The sequence below is a fragment of the Podarcis pityusensis genome, assembly GCF_964106645.2.
Source record: "Podarcis pityusensis genome assembly, chromosome: 1".
Classification (NCBI taxonomy): domain Eukaryota; kingdom Metazoa; phylum Chordata; class Lepidosauria; order Squamata; family Lacertidae; genus Podarcis; species Podarcis pityusensis.
In genome coordinates, this window is record NC_138028.1 from 109,085,208 (window position 1) to 109,105,036 (window position 19,829).

Genomic DNA, 19,829 nt, shown 5'->3' on the forward strand with positions numbered 1-19,829 from the left:
GCGGGGCGAAGCTTCAGCCAGTCAAAAGCCCAAAGCAGCGGCCAGAGGGCGGGCGAGCGAGCGCCGCGAAGGAACTTCCGCTTCTCCGTACGACGACTTCAGGAAGAAGGAGGAAGCCACCGCGGCAAGAGCTGGCGAGATAGCGGAGCGGCCGTCGTGGTAGATTCGAGTCCGGCCGAGCTGCGAATCCGGGAAACGGCTCCCCCTCCCCCACCCCGCTCTCAACGGTTTTTTCCTCTCATAAACGTCGACATGACGTACCCAGGGTTCGGAGCGGTGAGTAGAAAGGGCGTGATTGGAGGGAAGGCCTGTCTGTCGGTCTGTCCGTCCCTCTCTCCCCCACCCACCCGGCCGGGCCCTTTTCTCTGGCGGCGCGGCTGTCAGTCTCTTCTTGCTCGTCCTCCCGGCTGGGGTCAGAGCCGAGGGAGCCCGGCCGGCCCTTCAGGCCCCAGGCCCTTCTTTTTAAGGCCTTCCCGAAATTGGTCTCCTTCCGCCGAGCGCCCCCCCTCCCGATAGTTGGCGGAGAAGCCATTAATGTGTGCAGTGCAAGAGGCGAGGGAGAGAGGGAGGACTCTGTTCTCTTACAGCGGGAGGAAATGGAAGGCGTGCCTGACTCTGACACATCAAGCGAGCTAAAGGGTTGCCATTTTAAAAAAGGAAAGAGGAGGAGGGGAAAAAAAACACCTCTCCCTTTCTTTCTCTTCATAACAGGCCCAGCCTCTGCCTTGTGGATGACGTACCGTTTGCCATCCTATTAAATTTGAATACTTAATTCATGGTTGTGGAGCCACCGCTTAAAGGCATAGCAAGAAGATTTTTTGAGTGCTTAGGCCGTGCTTCTAGAAACTGGGTGATCTGTTAGAGCAGTACTGGTGTTTTTAGGTCCCTTGGTTAAAAGCACTGAAAATGCACTGCCGTAGGTGTAGGAAGACAGCGGGTGGTGCCTGGGGAAATCATTTCAGCTGACGCAGTCTTTGCTGATTTTAAGCTATCTAATATGGGACACTGGGCCCTGGGGGGGGGGGGGTTTGCAGGGAAGGATAATTTGTCTTTTGTCACTGCTCTGCATCCCAGGTAAATAAGGTCATGACTACAGGCTGAATTGATTTTTAAAATGTCAGGCAAGTTAAAGGTTGTAAGAATGGATGAATAGCAACCCATCCGATCTTGCTTTAAGAGAATTGGAAATTTCTTTCCCTTTTGACTAAAATCAGGTGAAATCTCCTTTTTTATATATAAATTTATTTGTTTTTTTCAAATTAAAGTTTTCCAATCACATATCCAACATACATCATAAAAACAAGATTTCAAAAAATCTCCTGGACTTCTCTCCTCCCCTTTGATCTGGAGGGAAGATCAGGTGAAATCTCAAGCACCTCCTTGCTACCCCATTAATATATATGTATGTGTGGCTAGAAGTCTAGCCTTAAACTTTAACTCAAATTGAGTCAAAGTAATTGTTTTATTGCATCCAAGTGAATTTGGTATATATAAATTTCTAAGTAGAACTGTTTTTTTCTACTCAAAAATTAAAACTTGCAGACCAGCCTTGTGGTTGGCAGTAGTCAAATACTTGCCAGGTCTGTTTGGGAATGGTATTCAAGAACTTTTTCGATGACATTCAGAAAAAAAGCTTACCTTTCCTCCCTAAGAGTGTTTTCCTGGCATGTAATGCTAAACCTCCAACTTCCCCAACCCCTAGAATAAGAAGCTTTGAAGATAGTAGTCTGCTTCCTGGCTTACTGCACAAATAAAAATAGTCAATTTATAGTGGTGCTGGAATTCCTTCAGTTGCAGGAAACTAGTTGAAACAAAATACTAAGCACTGGTGTGCTTTGGACTACTTTGTATTTGTAAGTAGTCATATTTTTCCTCATTTGGCTAGGTACAGTGTACTTAGTTGAAGTAGCTTGCATCACCACTGCAAAAGTAGCTGAACTAGCTAACTTTTTCTTTGCTGGTGCAATTTTGCAAACACTATTGGGGAAACTCAGATTCCAGCACTACTTTCTGGTACTCCTTATCTGGTTTGCTTCTGTTATGATGTTACTTTGTTGAACTGCCCTTTCTGTACTGCCAGAGTACCATGCCTCCTGTGCCACCATAGTAAGATGTAGTGATATTAGAATTGTAGTGCACATACACTCCTTGAGTTCGTGAGGCATTTCAATTCAGTGAAAATAATCTGTTATAGACAATACAGTGGTGCCTTGCAAGACGAAATTAATCCATTCCGCGAGTCTCTTCATCTTGCGGTTTTTTCGTCTTGCGAAGCACAGCTATTAGCGGCTATTAACGGCTTAGTGGCTTAGCAGCTTTAAGAAAAAGGAAGGAAACTCGCAAGACGTTTCGTCTTGCGAAGCAAGCCCATAGGGAAATTCGTCTTGCGGAACGACTCAAAAAACGGAAAACTCTTTCGTCTAGCGAGTTTTTCGTCTTGCGAGGCATTCGTCTTGCGGGGCACCACTGTAGATGTTTGTGATGAGCTGGTAAATATAGTGAAATATGTATGTTCTTCTTTTCCTCTTCCTCAAAAGTATGGAGCTTACCGTGGACAGGTGCCAATGCAAATGGCAATGGGTCAGCCAGTTCCTGGAGGAGTGCAAAGTGTGGCCCATGGTGGATCTCCTGGCTATTCTGTTTATTCTGGTGCCTATGCTGCAGCTGCTGCTGCTGATCCCTTGTGGACATTTTTCAGTGCTATTGCTGGACAGGTATGTTAGTTCAAGTTACTATCTTAAAGTTTTGAAAGAGGGCTCTTATGTTTTGATTGTAGTGTAAGGCATAGACTAGTCCTCAGGAGTTTGTTTGCTAACATGTTAACAGTAACATCTGTATAGATCTGTCAGTGATTTGCAGCTTGAAAACATTGTAAATTGAAGATGGGCATTAGATAGTTTTATTTCTTTTTTAGGGGATTGTGATATTGTTGAAAACTGGCCAAGCTCCTTAGTCACATTCTTTTTCCACCTGGTCAGTCAACTACATGTGTAAATTTGGCTCTTACTTATAGATTTAGATATTAAGTTTTCTTTTATCATCTCAAAAACATTGTATCATCTCAAAAACTGTCTTGTCTGCAACTTTAATACATACTGCCTAGCCTTTGAAACAAAAGGTTCTCTTTCTAAGAATGTGGGGACTCTTAAATATGATACTTTAGCTCCTTGGCTGCAAATCACTGAGCAGATAATTTTATTTCCAGGATTATATGTCATAAGGATGGGGAGGCTGTTTGTAACTGCCTTGGTGCTCCCTTTTCAATGCTGAGAGGATTATATAGAGTTTTGTATAGTTATTAATGAAGTAATAATTAAGTGAGCACTTTTAAATTTTGAGTCTGAAGCAGGCTTCTGGGTTGGAAGAGTCATATACATTGTATGTGGCTAGGTATTTTATAGAGTAGCACCAGTGTAATCTGGGCAAAAGGACTGGTTAAAAAAAAAGGTTATAGTAAAGATTCACGAAAGGGCGTATGCATGGCCCCACAGGTCATTGGTCTCTAGAGCGTTTTGGGACTTGTGATGCCAATATGCATTCTCTCAAGAGTGTGGATCTGCAAAGGCAATATTCATGAAGAACTCCAGTTCCAGGTGAGTAACTCCTTTAGATTTTTCTCCCCTTGGCATTTTAATTTCTACAGTCTTTACCAAGCAAGGTTTCAAGTTGTTACATGTTACATCCTACATGTTAGCATTTCAGTAAGACATTTTAGGGAAGGCACAACTTTCATTTGTGATTGTCGTCTTCATACCAGGGGAACCATTTCAGATTTTGGTGCTGGTGTGGTTAAGCCAGGTCCAATGGCCCACTCTTCACATTGTAAGTGATGGCTGCAAAGAGCCAGCATATTAAAACAACTGTATTTTAATGATCAACAAGGACCTTGGATGGAATAATAATAATAATAATAAGCAGGCAACATTGCACAAGCTCTCCTTTCTTTCCTCACCCTTCCATCCCCACAAATCTGGTCCAGAAAGTCCTCCGACCCTATGGATAAGATTTTGGGGACAACATGAGAGGCTGAGGGAGATAGGAAAGAAGGTAAACTCCTGTTGTATGACTTCAGGCCTTTCTCATTCATGCATGGACACCACTGGAGATAACCTAGTGTTATTCACACCACACATGACTTTAAAGTAAGGCATTGATGGCTTTGGTGTACATAGATCCATTTGATTATATATAGTGCTCCTTTTGTAGAACTAATGAGCTAACAGAGAAATGCTGAGAATAATCACATGCCATCTGATGTAGCAATTGCCTTCTCTAGATGGCACTCCTAATCCATAAAAGTGGTCTTGGGTGGGAGTAACTGATCACTGCATGTAATGAATGAGTAATGAATATTTTGGTACTATTTTAGTATCATTTAATCTCAGTCTAAAACAACCCAGTAGTTCTTTAACTAAAAAAAGGCTCAACTGCATAGTATGAAAGGGAAGCACTTTTGAATGGAGATATTGGGAGACCACACTTAGGCATGGTTTCACACCACATTAAATTATAGTTAAGGTATTATGCACACTGTTGAAATTGCAGACACTGCTCCTCACTGACTTCTACTGGGTGCTGTCTAGAAAACAAGGCATGGTCTGATTTGTCATATTAGCCAAACGTAGGCTCATGGTTTGGAAACAAGCAGTAGCCTGAGTTTGGACAACATGGCAAACCATTCCATGGTTTGCTTGTTGGCAGAAGAAGGGAAGGAGTGAAACACTTGTGATTCCAGCAGGGTGCAGCAGCATGCTTCTCATTCACAGCAGATTATATTTTATTTTAATAATTACTTAATGCAAGATGTGAACTAGGTCAGAAGGTAGAACCTTATTTGTTATGTTTTGTTTGCATAGTTGCTGGGAAAACAAATGCTTCTGGCCAAATTCATGCTCTTTTACCTCTGGTCATTGGGACAAGCTGATAGATGAGGGGATTTTAAGCTAGTTGTTAGAACTCTGATACTTATTTAAATGAGCATGTGTGAATTTTGAGTATGCTTTTCTGAAGCTAGTCTAAGCAGTGGAAAGTTGATAGAGGATTGTACCTGAAGTGGACTGTAGGAGGAGAGAGAGTAGGATGAGCAGGATGGAAACTTAGGGCTTTCTTTTCGTCTAGCAGAGAAAGAGAAAATTTCCAGAGTACCCTAGTTCCTAGATTGGGGAATGCAGCAGTGTGTTCTGGGGTAGCACTAGTAAGTGATGGTGAGATAGGTGGTCTTCCTTTGTGCACAGGGACAGTGGCTCCTTGTCACCTCAGGTTGTAAGGCAGACGTTACTGAAACCAGAAAAGGAGAAAGGAAGGTAATTAACAAAATTTGCCTCCTATTTTTATTCTTCTGGAGAACCAGAAACACTGTTAAGTTCAAAGCAGAACTAGTGTGCTTCACTCTGGCAGCTACTGCTTTGAAACACTAGGCCTGGGATCCCTAGCTAGACGCCTTGAGCCTAGGAACACATTTGGAAGTCTAAAACTTGTGACACTCTGAACTCCCCAAAATGAGCTTAGTAAGCACCATGAGGACACCATGGTGGTCATGGGTGTCACATTGAGGACCTAGCACTAGACACTGTGTGGGTGAGTTGTTGAATGACTTCACCAGAAATACTGTATGAGGAAATGGCTTAAGGTAAGCCATGACTATGAAGTCTAGAAAAGTGGCCAATATATAAAGTAGCTTTCAATTTTTTAATTAAGTAGAATAATTTTAACGTAACAATTTCCAGCCCTTCTATAAAGTTTTCTAAACAATACTGAAGTCTTGTGGGTGCACCACTGGATTCAGGCCCCTGTTTACATTTGAAGTAGTTAAGGCAGCAAGGTCTTGATTAATGGCAGGCAGGATGGGGGTTCATTGTACTGAGAGTTGGTGAGTCCATAGAAATCTAGGAAAGTCTTTGAAGAAATGAGTTGTTGTTTTTTTTAAAAAAATGGCTTGCCCAATAGTACAACTGTGTTCTAGTCATAAGGAACGGCCTATAAATATGAAAAAGAATACTGAAGATAATGGGAAACTCTTGTAACTGTAGGAACTCCACGTATATATTAGAGCAGCTGTGGGGAACCTTTGGCCTTCCAGATGTTGCTGAACTACAACTCCCATCATCCCTGGGCATTGGCCATGCTTGCTGAGGCTGGTGAGAGTTGTAGTTCAGCAGCACACCTGTATTAGACTAGCACATAATTAAATGTAGATTCCAGGTAAAAATACATTTTGGTTTCAAGTGTAGTTCCTCTTTTGGAAATAAGAACATTATGAAGCACTGCCACCTTTTCATTGCTGAAAGCTTTACAGAAGTGTTTTTCAAACTTTGTATCTTCAGGGAACCCTTTCCACGTTGACTTACCTGGTGAAGCACACCGTAGGTACCTACTGTAGAGCAAAGGAATTCTGTAATACACATTTCAGAATTTATCTTAAGTAGGATCCAGGCTTTTTGGCTCCACAGAAACTGACCTTGCATCCTGAACACCCTTACAGAGGAGTAAGGTCCATTGAATGCAGTGGAAATTGCTTTGGAGTAAAATGCTTAAGATTGCTCTGTGAGTGCTCCAGAATGTACTGAACACAGCCCTGTAGCTGTGAGAGATCAGGAAAGGTATTGACAAGCCATCTTTCTGGGAAGTTTTTCACCATAACTGTTTTTGTTGAAGAACCCTTGATAAGCTTCTGAGGAACTCAAGGGTTCCCCAATACATAGTTTGAAAACCACTACTTTAGATTAATTGTATGTAAATGGGGTAACATATATGAAAAAAGGGGGGAAATTACGTGCTTTGATTTTCTCCAAGTAGGACCTTAATTGATGACTTCCATATTTTTTTTCTTAATTCTCAAGTGTAATATTTTAGTAAATTTAGTTTTTTATAGGAGGAATAAACATTCACTCCTGAAGTACCAGTCAAATAAGCACAGTCTGTCATCTGCCATGTAGCAGGACCAGTGGGGTGATGGAAGCGTGGGCCTTGACACTCAAAAGAACTGATCAGGTAGAAACTTGCAGTAACATGGGTATTACTTTTGGAGGGGTGGGTAAAAGCAGGCCAGTGAAGTCATTTCTGAGTGTTGTTGCATTGTGGTCAGTCAGTGAGACTCAGAAATGTATTTACCATCAAATTCCAACAATCCTTTCCTGTGAGCTTACCCAATGAAAATTATTTTGTATTTGTGGGTAAATGGTATAAGTACCTTCACACTATTGCATAGTCATGTTGGACAATTATCTCTAGGATGTGACTACATAGATCCACAGTTGACTAGAGATGTTTGACCTTTTTAGTGTTTAAATGTGGCTAAATAACACAAGTTCATATTCTTTCTCCTGAAACCCATGATCAGCGTATAATAGTTTCTTAGACTAGCCAGGAGGAAGATCATCCCTTTCAGGTTAGAACAAGAGATACATTTACACGTGCTTCTGGGAAACTTCTTGTAAGAAGCCCAGTCACTTTAGGATAATAGGGTTTGCATGGGGTGAAAATGAAGTGGGTTTTGAATTTACTTCCCCCTTTACATTTTCATTGGAGAAGCTCACACACTAAGCTTTTCATTTTTATTTATTGCTATAAAAATCATCCCAAGGGAGGGGATGATTTTACAGTAATATTTACATTAAGTGCATGTTAGGAGACAAGATTCTTTGTGCCGTGTTAGGTGTGACATCTTAGTAGGATAATGTATTGATGTACCATGGTAGTTGAAATGCTTCATGTCATTGTAAGCAAATCTTCTGTGTGATAAGCTTTAGTTGATCAAATAAGTAGCTCACTGGCATTAGTGCAGAGCTTCAGAACTGTTCAAAGAGCTACTTTATAGTCTTTGATTTCATTTTCTGGGTTTTTTATGTATACTATTCTCGCATGTAGATATCTTCTAAACTTAAGGTAACTTTTTGATCCTTTTTTGTACGCAGCTGGATTTGAGCTGACCTGTTAAATAACAATGAACATATAGGTATAGGGTATTCCTGCAGGGAAGTAGATAACGGTGGGGGAAAGCCATCTTGTGTTGGTTTTAAAATAATCCGCCTTGTGATTTACAAAGCTGCGCATGAAACTTTTAAAATAGATTCAACACTTGTGGAATAAAATTCAAGCAAAAAAACTTCATATGAAAAAGCTGTGCTGTTGCAATAAATCACTGCAGGACATGAGGAAGTTCTGCTTCATTTTTTAAAAAAATTAGGAAATGTTAGTTACTGCTTAGTTATTTAATTTAATTAGTTTGGCAAATTTCTAGATGAGTAATTTTCATGAAGTATTCTAATTCTCTTAATTGAGGTAGAACAGTTGGCTAACAAATAAAATTCACACATGCTTGATTTTGTATTACTAGATAGGTTGGTATATTTGAACCACAAATTTGTTATGCATTAATTTTACAGGATGGTGAAGTGGATGCTGAGGAGCTACAGAGATGTCTAACCCAGTCTGGAATCAGTGGAACTTACTCTCGTAAGACTTTGTTGCTTCTGAACACCTTAAATTCAATCTCCAAGAAGTTATTGCATTCTTCTATCTGTCTTGGCCAGTGCTGCACTGGCTGGGGCTGATGGGAGATGTAGTGCAAAACATTAAGTTTGTTATTAGGTGTATATTCCACCTTTCTCCGAGGTGCTCAAGGTGGTGCAAGGTAGGTTAGGCTGAGAGACTGTGAGCAGTCCAAGGTCTCCCAGGAAGATTCGCAGCTGAGTGGAGATTTTAATTCTGGCCTGCCAGGTTCAAGTCAGGGAAGATTGTTCTTCATTTCCCTCTTGACTTGCTTAAGTCCTGTTTGCCTCTCTGTATCTGTAGCCACATGACTTGTTTGGGCAGTTATGCCTTGAGTGATAAATATTGCATTTAATGTCCCTGCAACATGTGTAATGCAGCAAACAATGAGTGTGGCAGATGGCTTAATAAAATGTAAGGAATGATTTTTATCCAAACTATAGCATGTGATGATTGGCATTTCCATAGTACATAGTGGACCTGGATATACATGAAGGTGTGACTGTGTATCCGAAGAGCTCAGAAGGCAGATGTTCCTCTTGCTCTGCCTCCTGCCGTTGAGGTTTTCAACTATTGTCATAGCTTATTTGATCGTTCAGACGACTTGGAATACTTATTCCTGCTTGTGGATACTTCTGCTCACTTTCTGCCTATCAAGGAAGCATATTCATTTTTGAATTCTTTCAGTTGCTAATTTGAACTCAATTCATAGCATGCTTTGCATGCTACTTGAATTGTTTTTATCAAGGAATAGTTTTTTTCTTTTACTTTTCTGATGTAAATTTTATAGTATCCTCCATTCTCATGCTAATTCACACAGGTTGTATAAAACCTTTAAAACAGGAAAAGTATTCTGAATACATTTTCATTAGGTCTGTCTCTTTTTTATATATAAATTAGCCATTGTTTTGCTAGCCATTACCTGTACATGAATTGCTAGTCTTTATAAACTTCATTATGTTGCTAGTCGTAATAGTTTGAACAATAGTTATTAGAGCTGAAATCAATATATGTCATCTAGAATTAATGCATCTTTCACTTGTAATTTCAGCATTCAGCTTGGAGACGTGCAGAATTATGATATCAATGTTGGATGTATCCTTGGAAAAAGTCTTTAAGTATAACTGTAAACTTCATTTCATATGAAACCAGCTGGACCCAGGTTCAATATACAACAGGACCAAGGTTTTGGGATGCAGGATTCTGAATATGTTTAGGAACAATCTTGTTTTGAAAGATGAAAAGAAACTAAGATTGATGAGCTTGTAGGGCCAGCTAAGCATTCAAAAACATGCTTTAGAACCTTCACTCCATATTTTGTGTTAACAGAAACTGGGTACATCAGCAAAGCTAATTCTGGACACTGATTCTGGGGGTTAAGCTACAGCTGCTAGCTTTGTGCAGTGGGAACTGCAGTTTAAACTACAGGCTCAATGTGTTAGCCAGCTTGTGCTAGTTACTGGGCTATCCCAACTCAAATGTGACCAACAGCAACAAAGTAGTGAGTATTGAATGGTATTTATGTACCAAGTGACAGGAAATAACTTAAAGTAATGTGTGTGGTTTTAAAAACAAACAAACAAAAAAGCCTGTAATATTAGAGATAAGTTTGGAAAGCATACTACACTTAAAATAAACTGAATTTCATACCACCTAGGTTGGCAGTACTTGGTTTTGTGCTGCTTTGGAACACACTGATATTTTAAGGATTTTCCTTCTTGACCCTTTGCATCCTGTAGATCAGGGTGTAAATAAACAAAAAACAAGAAATAATTTCACTTGCTCGGATAACTTGAACGTAGAACAGCAGCTTAAAATGTTCTAAGCAAACTCCTGAATAAGAAGTTGGAAGATATGTATTCAAAACAAAAAATCTAATGCAGGTTTATGTATTTCTGTTCAGCAACTTTCTTCAAGATGGTCTGTTTTCTTAACTATTACATTAGAGAGAGAATACTGGGAAAATGGGATACAATGAATTTAAGGAACTCTGGGCCGCTCTCAGTGCTTGGAAACAAAATTTCATGATGATAGATCAAGACCGAAGCGGAACTGTGGAACTTCATGAATTGACTCAAGTCATTGTAGCTATGGGTATGATACGTTGGCTAGACATGTGTTTTCAAGTGACTAATTATTTCCCTGTAAAAGTAGAATGGGTTGCTAGGAAGAGTATTTAAAAATGATATATTCAGGACGTTATACAGTATTTTAGTGATTGGCTCTAGATAAATCCTGGTCATAACTTGCTCAGTCTATGGGTAGAAGAGCAAGCCTTTAAATGAACTCTGAGCAGAGTATTAAAGGATGTATGTGAACAGGAGTCTGACATTTGAAAGGATGAAGTTGAATCATGTATTGCTGCTCTCTTCTCAAAGCATCTTCATACAAAACAACCATAGGTCTGAATTGTCCAGGATTTTGAAAATCTTCATTGATTGCTTACAGGGTACACAAATAATGCAGGATTGAATTGCTCAGGCATACATGACAGAAGGCGATAGTTCCAGTGTGAGCACAGTAGAAAAAGCTGCTGGCTTTCCTATTAGAGAACAGGGAGATTGATTGGGAGGACATCTTTGAAGTCCTCTTAGTTTCTAGTAATCCATTCTGATCAATGTGCCTGAGAACCCAGGGTTTGGGACCAGCATTACAGCTATAGATGTGATTCTGGGAGCCCATGTCTTTGCAAAATGGGGTGGGTGGTGGTCTAAAATCAGCCAGGTGCTTATTGCTTCTCTTCCTTGCCCATTGCTTCCTCTACAGTCCCCTTCTCACAGTTTGGGCTCTAAATCCATATTTACACATTGCAGGAAAAGCATTTTGGGAGGAAGGTTAAGCAATTCTCTTTCACTTGCCCATCTCTGCTTCTGACATCCATATCCAGGTCCCTAGTGAATGTGTGAGACAGTCCTTAGAGCAATGGACCTGCCTTCCTTCCCTTAGTCTGGGAAGGAAGGAATATATCATAGTATTATATAATTTCCCACTGTACCTAGAAGGGAAAGATGCAGCTCCCTCACTCAACACCTGCTTTATTCTTGGAGTGCATGTATTGTGTTCCCCTCTTGAGTTTTAGTTCAAAGAGGGCTGTGAATGCTAGGAGCTGTTAAAAAATATTAAGCTAACAAAAACGCTTGTTTAAGCCTTTTGCTCCGAAGTTGACATGTTTTTCTCCTTGACCTCATCTAGGTTATAGGCTAAGCCCACAGACATTAATTGCTATTGTAAAACGTTACAGCAAGAATGGCAGAATCTTTTTTGATGACTATGTGGCTTGCTGCGTGAAGCTTCGGGCTTTGACGGGTAAGGTGTTTTATAGTTATTTTTGTAACAATTCTGTATCTGATGCCAGTTGATGACTATTTTTGTTACATTTGTAACTGTAATTTTTTCTATGTTGTCAGCTGCCTTGAGCACGGTTTGAACTGTGGAAAGGTGGCATACAAATAAAATGATGCATGTCTCTAAGTAATGCAGCATTAGAATCTGAAGTGAGATTAAATTTAAGGGGTGAAATCCCATGATGTGCAAGTGGGCTTCCACTCACTTCCCATTTCTCTTTCTCCTGCACACCCCAAAATCTGCTCTGTAGGGTTGACAATCCTCCAGAACAGATTTTGAGGGTGTGCAAGCAAGAGGAGAGGGAGGTGTCATATTGGAAGTCCCAATATGCAAGCAGAAGTCTATTCGCTCTTTCGTAGGCAGCATCTGATGCAACCCAAGGACTCTGTGCACTCTTACTTTTTTCAGCTTAAAAATCAGGTCATTGTGAAATACAAAATGCAGTAAATGTGACAAAATACTCAGCAGCTGGGTCTGGGAGCATGATATTCAGGTAGCTGCAAAGCACGGCATAAACTTGAAACATCTGGGGCCAATTTTTGTGCCTTGTATAATCTCGTTGACTTGATTAGGACTGAACATTACTGAGAGAATTGTCTGATTTCTTTGTCAGTGGAATTTATTGTAACTAAATTGAGAAGGTTGCTTTTGGAGGATATAATCTTGTGTTTGGTATAATATTTTAGCCCAGTTCCAGTCAGTGAGACTTGAGCATGCAAACAAGTTTCAGAATGTGCATCAGAATGTTTACAATATAAATGTTACTTTCTTTTAACAGATTTCTTTAGAAGAAGAGACAGCATGCAACAGGGCATTGTGAATCTTGTATACGATGATGTAAGTAACATAATTAATAACTGGTTGTTCAAATTATAACTTTCATTATGTACCTGCAATATTTTCAGATTTTTTTTCTGGAGAAAGAATTCTCTCAAAGTAGTGATTGTTCTTGGGAAATAATCTCAGAATAGTGTTGAACTTCTTTCAGAATCTCATCTGTGGTGTCCTGTGCATTAAACAAGTTTTTGGACTGTGTTTTTCTCCCAACACCCTTAGTTCAGTTGAACTGTCATGCTTGAAATCTTGATTAGCCAGTTTGGTTATACTGTACTCCGGGATGTTCAGCCTTTGGAAACTATTTGTATGAATGCTAATAGTACAGCAGGAGTTCCAATAAATTTTGCATTGGAAAATCTGCAAAAACAATGCAGTTCTAATAATGCATCTTAAATAGTAACTGCAAATGTTGTTATGGGCCTTATTTTGACTGCGGTTAGGTATTGGATCATAGAGTTGGAAGGGATCACAAGGGTCATCTAGTCCAACCAATGCAGGAATCTTTCACCTAGCCTGGGGCTCGAATCCACAGCTCTAGGATTAAGACCATCTCTATTTTCTAAGTAGAGAGATGAATGAGTCTCTTGGCCATGCATGTTGCTTTTTTGCTCCTTCCATTTTGTGAGTGAAATATTCTGTGAACTATTTAAATATTCCAAAACACTATTTTGTCTGAACCAGGAAACTCTGAGTAACTGTTTTGGAATAAGTCAGGATATGAAGCCACGGTTCATAGGAAATTAGTTGAAGAGTTCCTGTTTTATTCCTTCTTTGAAGGAGTATGGTCATCTGAACCAGCCCACTCTGTTAGAATAGTCTTGACTAATGTGTTACTAGGCAGGTGTGTGCACACGGTGTATTCAAAACACTGGTCCTTTGTGCATTAAATACTGTTTCTCAGATTTGGGATGTTTATGGCATGTCCTTCAGCTGGGAAAACATAAGTGTTTGGGGCAGGCAACTTATTCACAGTTCTTTAATTATTTTTCTGGACTATTACTACTGTCATGAAAAGCAGTTGGAAGAATAGATCAAATAGATTTTCTTGAATTGCATATTCAGTTCTCTCAATTTCCATCTCAACAGTAGCAGAACTCGCTGTAATTGCCAAACCCTACCACTATGTGTAGCTTTCAGCCTGCAAAGATACAAATATACAGGGAACAGACTGCCAAGGCATCTAAAACTAAGCAGATGCATGTTTTAGGGCAGATGATTTTCATTATCAAATTTTGTGTCTCTTGTTGCATTCGTACTCTTTGTTCAAGTAATGAGGAGCCACATTGGGTGTTACTGAATACTGAAAGTACTGTGTAGGATGGTGATAATCTGTGTGTTTTGGGGTTTGGTGGTTTTTGCTGTTGCTGGCATACAGTAAAAAACTTGACTCTGTTTTGATAATAAAGTATATCTAACTTCAGTTATGATTCGTTGGTCAATCATTTTATTTGACTGGCACATTTTTACCTTTTTATATTTGCTTGAATCCACTGTTGAACTTCTGTCAGCAGCAAACTCATTTTTTTTCCACACAATGGCTTTTGAGGCTACTGTTTTTGAAAGTAGGAAAACAGTTTGTTTCTGAAACCCTCTGTTCAGGGGTTCCCTGCGCTGATTGCCAACAATACCAGCCCTCCTGTGCAGATTTTCAGGAGGCACAATGGACTTATAGGGTGAAGCTTCCTCCTCCTCCCTTCCTTCAAGAAAAACATTTTGTGAGCAGAATTCTGCTCTGATTTTGACAATTGGCCCCAATATATTTTACTTCTTGACCTGCGTATAGTGAACAAATCCCAAACTGCACTATGCTCATTCTTTGTCTAGTTAAAAAATCCATTTCTTTAAATTGGCAGTTAATATTATAATTGCTTTTGTTTTTCAGTTCTTGCAGTGCACCATGGCTATCTGAGTGCCAACTGTGGAAGAAAATTCCATGTATAATTTCAACTACTTTGAGAAAACTAACTGAAAATGCTGTGAAAATGAAGCTGCCATTGATTTTTCCACATTTCTGCCTGCTAATGCATCATTTCTGTATAAATATATTTGACTTTTAGTGTGTAGTTTGACAATAAACAAATGTTCACATTTTACAGTAATTCTTAGAAGTGTGCCATTCTTTATGCATATGGATGGTAGACTTTTTATATTTTGGGATTATGCTCTCAGGATTGATAAGAGGAAACAATCACATTTCATGTAATGGTTATAAACAGGGTTTAGTTTATCTTAAAGTGCACTCCCCCCAATACCTGCTGGCTTAAATTGCAATAAAGATTAGCTGTAATTGGCATTCTAGTGTTCTACAACCTCAGTTGTTTCATGTGCTGCACGCCTATGAAATAATAAATGCCTGGAATAAAAAAGAATTAGTATTTGTCACAAGTACAAATTTAAAACATATTTCTTCTTCGGGATGTTTAGTAGATTTATTTGACTGTAGACTAGTATAACATGTTCATAGTGAAGATTATATTTAATGGTAGTTGAAAACTTTTTGTTTAACTATTTTTATCCTCTTGAAGATGTAATCATCAGAAGAATTCGTGTGCCTCTCCAGAGCACCCATTTTTTCCTTTAAATGTTTGAGGCTTCTTTCTTAGATGTGTGAAAGAAAAAGTCCTAATTGACCCTTTCTTGTTCTCAGCTAAAATCACCATATTATTTGAACAAACTTGTGAACAAATGCCTGAGCAGATTGATTACAGAATCCAGCTCTGTGCATCATATACAGTGCATTGTAGTTACTACCAGAAACAAGGGCAATGTTGACTGACTGGGAAGCTGTTGGTATGAAGTAGCTCCTTGCATGGTTGTGATAGTTTCAGCCAGGCCAGCTTATTGATGCCATTTTCTTTTTCTAGTAGCTACTATTCTGCAAGTTTAACGTGTAAATGGATGTATACTGGTGCTTTTTCTTTTACTATTCAAGCCAAATCTTGCATCTGTTCATTATTTGTGAGCGTAGTGAAACTTCAAGTTAGGATAGCAACACTTTCCAGGCTTTGATCAATGGGCTTGATAATGTTTGGGTCTACAAGATATGTTGAGATGAATCTGCAGCCCAACCTTGTGAGCCGCTATGCAGGTGCTGCTGCCCCAGGTAGTAGGTGGGAGGAAGACAAGGTTAGGATAGGGCCTTGTGCAGTTGCAGCAGCTGGCATCAACAGATGTACAACAATATATTGTTTCCTCTGTGCTTCAAAGAGCACCAAACAAGCTCTGATGAAGAGGGCAGAATTGGACAGCCCTCTGTATTGTTAGGCCCCACTGGAAACAGCCAGAGGGTCTATTCAGTGGTGTAGCCTTGTTGCCATTTCTTGACATGTTTGATGGCATGATGAAAGCTGCATGTTCAGACCAATTTGCTCAGCCAAGGATACATTACTTAGCTGCCAAGGCACAAATCCAGGTTGATTCTGCCACTGCTAAACATTTTAAGGGTCAGTTTGCCTATTGTGATTTTAAAAAATTCTTGTACTGAGAAAGATTGTTTTTAGAATGGAATCAGTAATGTATGGATTTAACACTTCAGTTGTTTATGTCTTGCAGCATCTACCCATAGAATCTCACTAGTATAATGGACTCTTTTCTAAAAGGATCTTGCGTTATCATCCAGTCCCTGTAACTCGTATTGGCAGTTTAAAATCAAAGTTCTGAAATCATTGACACTCTTCGTATGCATATTTTGCTGTTCACAATTGTCGAGTAATAGTTGTAGATTATTTGCAATCTGCTACGTAGCGATTTTCGTACATTCTGAAATAACTGGATACTGTTCTAACTGTACAAATGTAGTAACTATTTTCAGTGCCATTCCAGGCAATTGTTTGGAAATAAACTTGGAACTCGCTTTATATTCTTTCATACCAAGACGGTGTAACTCTGAGATGATACAGTTCTTGAGCACTACAGTAATGTTGCAGGATATGCTAGATCTTTAATTATTATTATTATTGATTAAACTTGGATTTCGTTGAAAGCATTAGCACAGCATGGTAGGTGACAGTTGTAGGTGGGAGAAGATAACTTTGTGAAGATTCTTAACTTTGAAGTGTGCGAGACCAGCTATACAATTTCAAAGAAAAAGTTGTAGTACAACTCCTTTAAATCTCTCTTGCTACATACACAGGTGGAGTTCATGCATGTTTCCAGTCTTTCAAAAATGAGTGTTTGCTAGAAGGGTAGCATTATCCCAGGAATATCCCAACTCCCACCAGCCCCAGCCAGTATGGGCAATGATCATGAAAACTGGTATCAGATAACAGCTGACAGGATACAGATTCCACATCCCTGTGTTACACACTTCTCACAGTGCTATTTTTCTCTACACACAAAATTTTCTACTTCCTTGATCATGCAAATATGTGAGGCTGCCTCAGTGATTAAGAGGAATCTATCTGAGATTAAATACACTGCATATTGCCAGTTCTATGAGGGATGACTTGGGAAGATCAGTCTGTACTCTTTGCATGTCATAACTGATGTAACAAAAAATAATTAGATGCAGCAACTGCTGCCGAGTGTCCCAAAATAATGTAGGATCACAAATGAATAACCACCCATTGTGCATACCGCTGAAAAAAGATCTAAAGGTATAGTTGGATGATACACATAAAAGCAAACTCTTTGCAAGCCTGCACATCTTCATTATCCTGGAGTCTGTCTTAATGGCGGGAGGTAGTTGGACCTGAAACACATAGCTGGAAGATTGGGGAGGCTAGCTAGTGGTGTCCAATTTAATTTCTACAAATGAACCTATAGAAAGAAGTCTTGAGACCTGGTTGAGATGTCTGAAAATTACTGAAGCCCAAGGGTTGATGCAAGTCAGTGAGGCGACACTGTTCAGACTCTGACTGTGAGGCTCACTGGTCCTCCACCCACCATTTAAGTAATAACTGGCATAAGTGAGGCTGAACCCTTCCACTGAAGGCAAGTGAGATACCCTCTCCCCAGAGGTGGCTAGTGTCCATTGGGGCTAGTGAGGCAGAAGGCGGGAAGACCAACAGTAGGTGCAGCCAGAATCAAAAGCAGGTGGGAGAAAAACTAGAAATGAGATTAAAAGGAGGGCATGGACATCAGTGTTGCCTCCTGGAGTGGTTGCAAGAAGGCAGGGAAATTGGGATTGGCTGAGCGTAGATTGAGTTTGCAGTGCTACAGGACTTCCGGGGTGGCGCCATCGGCAATGGCAGTCTCCCTCTGAACTGGAAGGACTAGCTCCGCGGGAAACTGGTCTTCTCTGCTACGGCGAAGCGGGGACCCTTTCAAAAATCACAGGCGGATGAAGCCTGTGACGATGGGACTCGGCGGGCACCTTTAGCGCCCCCCCAACTCGCTAAGGAACCCACTAACGGGCTCCGAAGTGAGGGGGAAGTGGCGCGGTGCTGTGAGTCAACTGCTATTTCCGTGGAGCGAAGCCGCATAGCCGTTGCCGGAGAGCGCTGCCTTTTTCCTGGGACAATTTGGACTCTAAAATAAGCACCCGTGAGTACTTAGACTTTGAACAACTGGACATTAGATGGGGACTTGCGAGCAGAAAGGAATTGGATCTTAAAAATCTATTTCAATTTGGTACGGAACGGGAAGGTCTAAACAGGAAGTCAGCCTTCCGTTCTTCTGTAGACAGAATAAAGCAAAGACAACGTAAACTAGAGCTCAGAAAATCGCTTTTAAAGGATTGGATTTCATCATTTAAAATTGTGGAACCCCCCTTCGACAGCAGGAGAAGAAGGGGGATCTTTTTTGGACTGTTTAAAGTGAGTTTAAAGTAAAGTAACTTTCCTCCGTCCTGATCCTGGAGCGGGGTGTCAGGACTGACGTTTGAAGTTCATTGACCAGAGACAAACGTTTTTGATAGATAGCTAAAAGAAGAGAAACATAGTGATTCCACTGTTTCCCTTCGCATTTCAAAGGAACAAATATTGACAAAGTATCTCAAAAAGGGAAACTTTGTTGCAAGATCAAATAGAAGTTTTCCCCCTAGAGGGAGACTGTGAAACTGTAACCAGCTCCAGGGAGCCGGCAGCTGTTTACAGATTACAACCGTGGGAATAGGCATTTGACCTTGCAGGACAATGTATTCAGAAGCTTTGTTGTGTGTTTTCTACAAAACAAATGCCCTACTGGAACAGTTACATGAGAAGGTGAATTTGATGATGACTTCGACTAGAAATTTTGAACAGGCAGTGGGAAATTTTGAACAGACAGTGGGAAAATATGTGGAGCCCACCCAGGAATTAAATCAGGAGTGTGTCCTGACAGAACAGGCCCAACAGGAATATGAGTTTTCAGATTTGACAAATGAACTTGGAAAAAGCCAGATTTGGAAATAAAAAGTTTGGTTTGGCTTGGAAATGGGGGGCTGGATTGACCCCCCTATGCTGGGATGTTTGGACTTTTCAAATCTGGCAATGGGCCGTGAGATGTTTGGGATGGTGGGGGCTCTTAATTTTGGAGGGTGCTTTTAAATACCATATGGAATTCAGTGTTGAATATGGAAAAGGGGCTGATCTGTCGAGAAGGGTTAAAAATATTGCCAAGCTGGAGTTACCACGAGCAGGAGACAAGGGAAAATACAGTTACAAATATGAAGAAGAGCTGCGAAAGGGACATGGAAGAGACTTGAGGGCCTTGGATATAAGGTTGCCAGGTTAATGGGCCAGATCGATGGGATAATAAGGACTGACAAAACCCGGAACCAGGAGGAAGGAACGTTGGATGAAGATTGGATCTGTTTGTATTTCTTTTTTCTACCATTAGAACTGTTTTATAAAATTGATGAATGTCAGAAAAATGTTGGAATGAAATTACTCGGCTTTAGTAAAGATGTTTAAAGAATTATGAAAGAATATTATGGTTATGAGAAGTTGGTAAGGATAAGATTTAAGTTTTAAGCTTTAAGGTTTATTTTCTTATAGAAAGATAAGATTAAAACTGTTTAGGGTAATGTAATGACAGAATATTATGAAATATGGAAAGGATTTGCTGGGATAATTAATAACTAGGATACAAAGAAAGGGAGGAGGAGGAGGTCAAAGAAAGAAGGTAATGACAGTTGAGGATTGGAGAATAATGAATTTGTTTTTAAATGTTCTTAAATTGTATTTTTGTTTTTTGTGTGTGTGTCTTTTTTTCTTATTTTTGAATTTGTATTCGTA

The 19,829-nt window shown here is 40.0% G+C and overlaps 1 protein-coding gene across 2 annotated transcripts; it reads left to right on the top strand.

The window, feature by feature from the left end:
- The first annotated feature begins 93 nt into the window (after positions 1-93).
- GCA (grancalcin) lies at positions 94-16,529 on the top strand. Of its 2 annotated transcripts, none has more exons than XM_081009380.1 (8): positions 94-276; positions 2,538-2,714; positions 8,385-8,454; positions 9,542-9,585; positions 10,437-10,584; positions 11,683-11,796; positions 12,614-12,672; positions 14,555-16,529. In XM_081009380.1, the coding sequence occupies exons 1-8, from the start codon at positions 253-255 to the stop codon at positions 14,579-14,581; spliced, it is 663 nt and encodes a 220-aa protein (XP_080865506.1). In that variant the 5' UTR covers positions 94-252; the 3' UTR covers positions 14,582-16,529. The 2 variants fall into 2 exon arrangements, with proteins under 2 accessions (XP_080865506.1, XP_080865505.1); XM_081009379.1 differs by lacking the exon at positions 94-276 and adding an exon at positions 3,492-3,593 and having other exon boundaries at positions 2,576-2,714.
- The last annotated feature ends 3,300 nt before the right edge of the window (positions 16,530-19,829 follow it).

Coding starts and splice junctions, on each gene's coding strand:
- GCA (XM_081009380.1), top strand. CDS start 253: ATGACGTACCCAGGGTTCGGAGCG. Junction 2,715..8,384: donor TCAGTGCTATTGCTGGACAG/GTATGTTAGTTC, acceptor TTAATTTTACAG/GATGGTGAAGTGGATGCTGA. Junction 9,586..10,436: donor TTATGATATCAATGTTGGAT/GTATCCTTGGAA, acceptor CTATTACATTAG/AGAGAGAATACTGGGAAAAT.